Genomic DNA, 7,012 nt, shown 5'->3' with positions numbered 1-7,012 from the left:
ATAATGTTTTTCTTATACATAAAATAACTTTATGAATTTCTAGTTTGAAAGTATAAAGATTGAAAGAAAAATAAGTTTAGTCATAGAGGTGTTGCCAGCCATCAGGTAAAATTGTGTTAACATTTTCTGTTATGTTTAGTCTTAACGTGGAGAAAAGTAGCCCATTCAAAATTTGCTTAAAGGACCAAATCATGATTATTAAATATAATTATTTATATTTATACTTTTGCCGTTCTTCATACAATTCAGTTAAATACTTTTTTTTAATTTTGACCTTATTTTTATGAGAGGTCAGTTATGATGCCATTAATTTATATTGGAAAATCCAAATATAAAATATACATGAATATACAGTTCATTTGCCAAGCCCAAACTTTCTTGTGTGTGTGTATGTGAACTGCCCATATAACAATGTATAAATTTGTAATGCCATTCCAGGTCTTTGTGATCTTGAAATAATGTTTTTCTCTCTCTCTCTCATATTGTTTGAATCTGGTAACTAGTAGACCCATATAGTAGTTTAAATTACTAAAAAAACAAAAAATATATATTTTGTCTCCTGAAGTATTGAGATTGAAAAAGACCAGAATTCAAATTCTGGCAATAGATTTGAATTAAATCAGATTAGCCAACACAAATAAATGCTCCCCAGCGACATAATCTAAAGATTTGGTGTGTGACTGTTTTCAATAATAAGTCAGATCCAAGATCCTAAGTTCAGATCTCAAAGAGAAAACACAAAAGTCTCACTGGAATAACAGCTGAAAACAAGATCCAATGGTCAGATCTAGTACTGCCATTGAAAGGATGTAATAGCATAACTCCATTGGCTGACCTTAGTTCAAATCAATAAGATAGGTTTATATTGTCTTTGGTTCCGATATACAATAAGTGTTTCAAGAAGGGAGAAAACATAAAAGTTCTTACAGTTAATTGCAACAAAAACTCCTGATTTGGATTTATTCTTTTGAAAATTATGTATGTACAGTAATAAATAATACACATTAAATAAAAATAAGGTTTGATATTTATATGTATATACACTGAGATCAACATTAATAAATCACTAAACCCTAACAAAAAAAATTATTAACCCTAAATTTTACAGCATTATGTTGAGTTGTTTACGTTTCAGATCTATTTCTGCCTTTAACAATGTCATCTTTAGATCGTGTTCTTTCTTCATGTACTCGAGATTCTTCTTGTGTTGTTCCTCCAACAGTCTCCTCTGGAAGGCCACTAGTTCCAACTTGGCCTCATTGACTTGGTTCCAGGTCTGGGCTCTATCCACAACTGGACTGAACTGGGTCATTATCTGCTCTTTGGGAGAGGTCATCTCAGGCAACTGGTCCCATGTCGCATCATCATCTATAAAAACATTACAGATTACAATCTCATAAGTTTCTTTTATAACAAAGTCAACAAGTTGAAGGCATAAATCCTTGGAAAATCTTGTTTTGCGTAACAAGTTACTTATGTCCAAATTTAGTTGTTGTATGTCTAGTTGGTTGCCTTAAAAAGTTTACGTACCAAGGCAAATAATGTTTTTGTTTTAAAATGCAAAGTTTAATTTTATTAATTGTTAATTTATATTACTGATTTATTAAAACTACTTTAAAAATAGAAAAATAAAATCAGCAATACTTTTGTTGAAAAATGTTAGTACAATTAATTAATACTACATCAAATGTAAAATAAAATTAAACTTGCTGTATTCAGTTAGTTTTGTCTATCAAGAGACTGGAATATTGTAAAGTGATAACTTTCTTAATTTACATAATAGCATTATCTATCACTACTTGGACACTAATATAGCATTTAGAAGGTTAATAAAAAGCAACAGCACCTCAGCTAATTCAAGTGTATATGTTTGATTTTTTAACTACTAAAACTAAGTTTTTATGATAGCAAAAGTTACAGCAGGGTAATAAACTAAATTTTAAAAGCATATTTACTTGTGATTTTAATAAAAAATAATGATATAATGTTTTTCAATATCTGAAATAAAAATAAATAAACTCTCAAAAATACTCTTTCATAATTAACGTTTTTTGTTCTGTGCTTTTTTACGTTAAAAAAAGCTCTGTTGCAAACTTAATTAAAAAAGACACAACTTATATTTTGTTGAATCTTTAGTTATGTTTTGCCACCATAAATTTCTTTTTCTTCCTTTTTGATGATTTTAAATTCACAAAAAAAACTGTAAAAAGTCTAATACGTTACCTATTTGTTCTTCTTTAATATCATTCCAAGTCTCTTCTATCTCATAGTCATTAGTCTGTGAATCAGGCTGTATTTTCTCAGTTGTAATCGGTTTGTTGGCCGCCTTGGCACCTGGTCTATTCCATGAGTATGCCCTCGAATAACTCTGGTGACTAATCACTTTTTCAGGAGTTTTCCTCACCAGACCCACCGAATGTATGATGTCCATATTGTTGCCGTTCTCCACAGTGCTCTGGTTGTTAAGATTATCAACAGACTTCACCTTCAGCAGTGATTTCGTAGGGCTATCTTCCTTGTTATATTCTGCCTCGGACTTCAAGAAGGATTGAATATCAGGGAGCTGTTCGGGAGAAAATATAATAGGATTTCTACCCTTCAACTTGACAACTTTAAACCTGGACGTGTCCAACTTTGACTCGTTTGGATGTTCTGTACTCGAACCATCTTCTTTGTCTGCCGCAGGCTGGGTTTCTTTTTCATTTAATCTTTCGACTCTTATGATATTAGGGTTCACAGTCGCTACATGTCGTTCGATTTGGTCACTGAAGAGAACAGATTTTTCACCATTAGATTTATTTACACTTGTGGCTTTTTTTGTGCAGGATGGTAACTTTATGTGGTACTGTACTTTTTGGTACAGTAATTATTTTAGGGGTATTGTTGTGTTGGAGTAAGTACTTGCTGAGCCTGTTTCAGTTTCTTGGCAATAATAGAGTTCTGCATCTTTGGAGTAACTTTACGGATGCGTCCCGACCCACCATAGCGAGCTACAGCTTGTGGGGCAAACAGTGTGTTTCCAGAACGTATCGCTGTCGGTTTAACTTGAGATGGAGGCTTCTCCTTCATAATCTGCAGAGCAGAGTCTGGATCATCCAGTGTCTCATAAATGTACTCATCTTCTTCTGACATCTCTGTGGACTTGCAGGTGTGAACGATCTCATCATTATCATCGACAATCAGCATATCATCGTCTGAAGGATTCTGTTTTAAACTCCACAGGAACACTGTTTGGTGCAGATTTCCTTCTTCCTTTAACTGGTTTTCTGAAACAATCCAGACATTTGTTATTATAATAGGCAGTAAACACACTTATAAAACATTGACTTTATATTGGAAGAATAATAATTTAGGTTTTTTAAAGAGCTCTATTTGTTGGGTCATTAAGCAGTGTGAGGATAAGTAATATATGAGGAAGAGTGGGAGCTTTTCCAAATCTTCATTTAAGGTAACCTATCCTTAAAGAGCCAGTTGGAAGTGAGTCACTGGAAGTAAATCTGTCTCGTGGCAACAACTAGAATGGTTGTGTGGAACCGTCACCATGAAACAGTTCATGACAACGTGATCATTGTAACCATTGCCTGCTATTACAGTGGACTCTTGACTGATACTGGAACACTGGGATATCCAGGACACTATTGTCTCGCAAAAAGACCTGATAGATTACATGTTTATTATTCCCAACTTTCTCTCCCCCCCATAACTCCTATCTGATGAAAAATTATATTTTCATTGAGCACTTTTACACGTTTGTGATAATGTTTTTAGTTTTTTTTTAACTATCCATTATTTTAATCACCAGTTTTTTTAATGTTTCAACAATATTTTCTATGGTTATTTTATCCTTTACATTATTAATTTTGACCTTACTCAAACTATACTTATTATTTATTTTTTGGGGGGGGTGGGGGGGGGGGGGGGTGGGGGGGGGGGGGGGTGGGGGGGGGGGGGGGTGGGGGGGGGGGGGGGTGGGGGGGGGGGGGGGTGGGGGGGGGGGCAAGAACACTGGGTATATATTGTTGACTGGTTTTTATAAAATACATAAAATTAGATTATGCAATTACAAGGATTTGTACTCATTTTATATTCTAAAGCATAAGAATGTTAAAAAACCCATACAGTTACAAATTTCTAAATTAGTTTTTTTATGTAAATTCTGTGTGTCACTCAGCCATTTTGAATTTTAAGTTCATGATCCTGTAAACAATCAACACTATCTTTTATAAACATGCCCCTGATACTTTTAAAGTAGAAAACTAGATAAATAGAAATAATTAATTAGAATATTAACAAGTGTCTTGATTTAAAATACTCATAAGTATTAAAGGAATAAGAAATATCATGTGGCTATTACATATTGAAAGTGTTATTTTTTTGACATAAATCATTATATTCTGAACTTAACTTTTTCTTAATAAGAAGAAAGGAAGTTTAAATGAATATCCAAAGCAATTTATTACTTTTTACCAACTTTGTAAATAATGAGTGTACAAATTTATTTTGTTGGTCTGAAATGTGTTGTCTTTCATTCTTTTTATAAAAATATATTTTTATCTTCAAATATTATTTCAAATAATAAAATATACATAACCAAAGATGATTAGAGTTTCCAATTTGTAAATAGTTATGTTAGTGAATTTGTTTTTTTTTTATGTACGAGATCTTTTAAGAATGCGTTTTGTTGTATCAGAACCAAAATCATTCAATGAAACAACGACCAAAAAAGGTGCACTTTGTATAAAATGCCTACTGATCCATACAATTAGTTATTAATAAGAATTTTTTATTTGAAACATTTTTGTGATAGGAATTATGTTTGCATACATACATTGTAAATGTATGAATTAATCAAATTTGTAAATACTTGTTCATGTAATTTAATTGTATTATATGTAAATATTCATGGAAAATTGTATAGTACTATAATAAGTTGTGGATTGTCTCATTTCGTACTGGCAGACATATAAAAATAAAATAAACAAATTACTTGTGTTTATTGATATAATCAAACCTGCTTTCAACCATATATGGCAAAGGAAAATTTCCTTGTACTTTCTCACGTGAACTTTTAGTGGGAAATTAAGTTTGTGTTCTGGTTGGTGAGAGGGTTTCTGGATGTATTTTCCAAATAATTTCATCTCACAGTTCAGAAACCGTAATAATTTTTGTGGTGATAATTTCCAAACACATAGACTATCTGTTTTTATCTTGATTTACATAGATTTTTCTAACATAGGTGTCATTTCATGGAAAGGTAGTTTCCAGAGAAATGGTGGTCTTTGGGCAGATTATTACTATCTCCTTGGAATTATTTAATATTCAAAGTTAAAATTTTTTAATTTCAAAACTCTGGGACGTGTGCTAGGCAAACCAACCAATATAATACTTTATATAGAATCTTATTTTACCTATATTCCAAAGTTAGTGGTTTTCAAGAGCGGACAGAATCCTGACATTGGAGTTTTCTAAGTGGACACTCTAAAAGAATAATTAATTTACAAGAATTTTAATGATATTATATATAATTTATTATATTAATGTCAATAATCAATTTTGAATCCACAAAAAGTACTTTGCTCCGCCGGGGATGTCGAACCCGGATCTCTCACTTGCCGGGTGAATGTGCTACCATTACCACCACAGAGCGCTTACTTTTTCCGATTCAATTTATTTTGTATTTGGCCGTTATCCTGTTCATCATATGTGTTTAAATATAAACAAACTAACATATGATCGGAAGACCAAATAACTGTCAATTGGACTTTTAGTTTACGTTAAATTTTATAGATGGCAATAGCCTTATTTATATTGTCAATTAAACATTGAATCACCAAAAAAGTAACTTGCTACCGCCGGGAGTCGAACCCGGAATCTCTCACTTGCCGGAGTGATAATAAAATACTATTGTACCCAAGTACGCAAAGTACTTTTTGTGATTCAATGTTTACTGACATTATATAAGGCTATTGCCATCTTTAAAAATTTTAACATAAAATATATTAATATATTCTTTAATTGGGAACAACAGCAACAAAAATTCTAAGTCTTATGATCACTAGGAAAGAAAATATCTTTGCAAAATCCGGACGTAGATTACAAGGGCCGGAGGTAGACGCTTTTTGACCAAAGTAGATTTCCAAGACCCCCATATGTATGCATGTTATTTACTTGATTGAGGCATTGGGACATGAAAAATCTCAACTGTGGCATGAAAACCGTAACTGATTAGAACCAGAAATTTATGATCCTACACTCACAAAACAAATATGAACCAATAAAAATTGTATTTAACTTCTGAATTTCTAACCATGGTCACTAAAATAAAAAATAACAGATATTTATTACCTACTTCTATTTTTATAACTATCATAGGAATCCATAATATTACATCGTAGGTGGGTTCACTAAAAAAAAAGGCTACGCCCTTCGATTTCTAAAATTGCACGTGAAGCCGCAGGTAACAGCTAGTACCAAATAATAATATGTTAACACTATATTTTGATTCCAACGTCATATTTTTAGAACATTACAAAATACTTTATTCAAATACAGTTAAAGCGGAACTATATGTATTTACAATAGTTGGGCTTCAAAGTTAAAACACTTTTTTTATCAATTTGTCAACAAAAGTAGATTGGTTTAGAAGGCTATTGTAGTTTTGTTGTAAATACTGCACCAATTGTGTCATTTCTATACACTGTGTTACAAATTTCTGTGGATGATAGTATTCATAATTTCAAACATAAAATGTCATATAAAGTTCAGAAATGTCTCAGTTAGTCACCATTTTGCAGTTTTTATAAAAAAATTATTATCTCTACAACTAGTTAAGCTAAAGAAAACTAAATTTGGCACTAAGATTTAATTAGATAAGAGGAACATAAAAAAATAATGGTGCTATTTTCTTTAATATTAACAAAATGGTGCCTGTGGAAAATGTTTACAGTAAAATAGCAAAAAAACTCAGTATAGTTTTAAATAATTTAAAGAAACACAACTATTTGAACTATTT

General features: G+C 31.6%; 1 protein-coding gene across 1 annotated transcript; it reads right to left on the bottom strand.

The window, feature by feature from the left end:
- Positions 1-929: 929 nt before the first annotated feature.
- LOC124355215 lies at positions 930-2,597 on the bottom strand. The gene is made up of 2 exons (XM_046806238.1): positions 2,224-2,597; positions 930-1,368 (listed from the first exon to the last, which is right to left on the bottom strand). The coding sequence occupies exons 1-2, from the start codon at positions 2,429-2,431 to the stop codon at positions 1,103-1,105; spliced, it is 474 nt and encodes a 157-aa protein (XP_046662194.1). The 5' UTR covers positions 2,432-2,597; the 3' UTR covers positions 930-1,102.
- Positions 2,598-7,012: the final 4,415 nt, after the last annotated feature.

The sequence above is a fragment of the Homalodisca vitripennis genome, chromosome 2 (genome assembly GCF_021130785.1).
Source record: "Homalodisca vitripennis isolate AUS2020 chromosome 2, UT_GWSS_2.1, whole genome shotgun sequence".
NCBI lineage: Eukaryota > Metazoa > Arthropoda > Insecta > Hemiptera > Cicadellidae > Homalodisca > Homalodisca vitripennis.
Note: the sequence above shows the minus strand (reverse complement) of the source record. Positions and strands in the feature narration are given on the sequence as shown.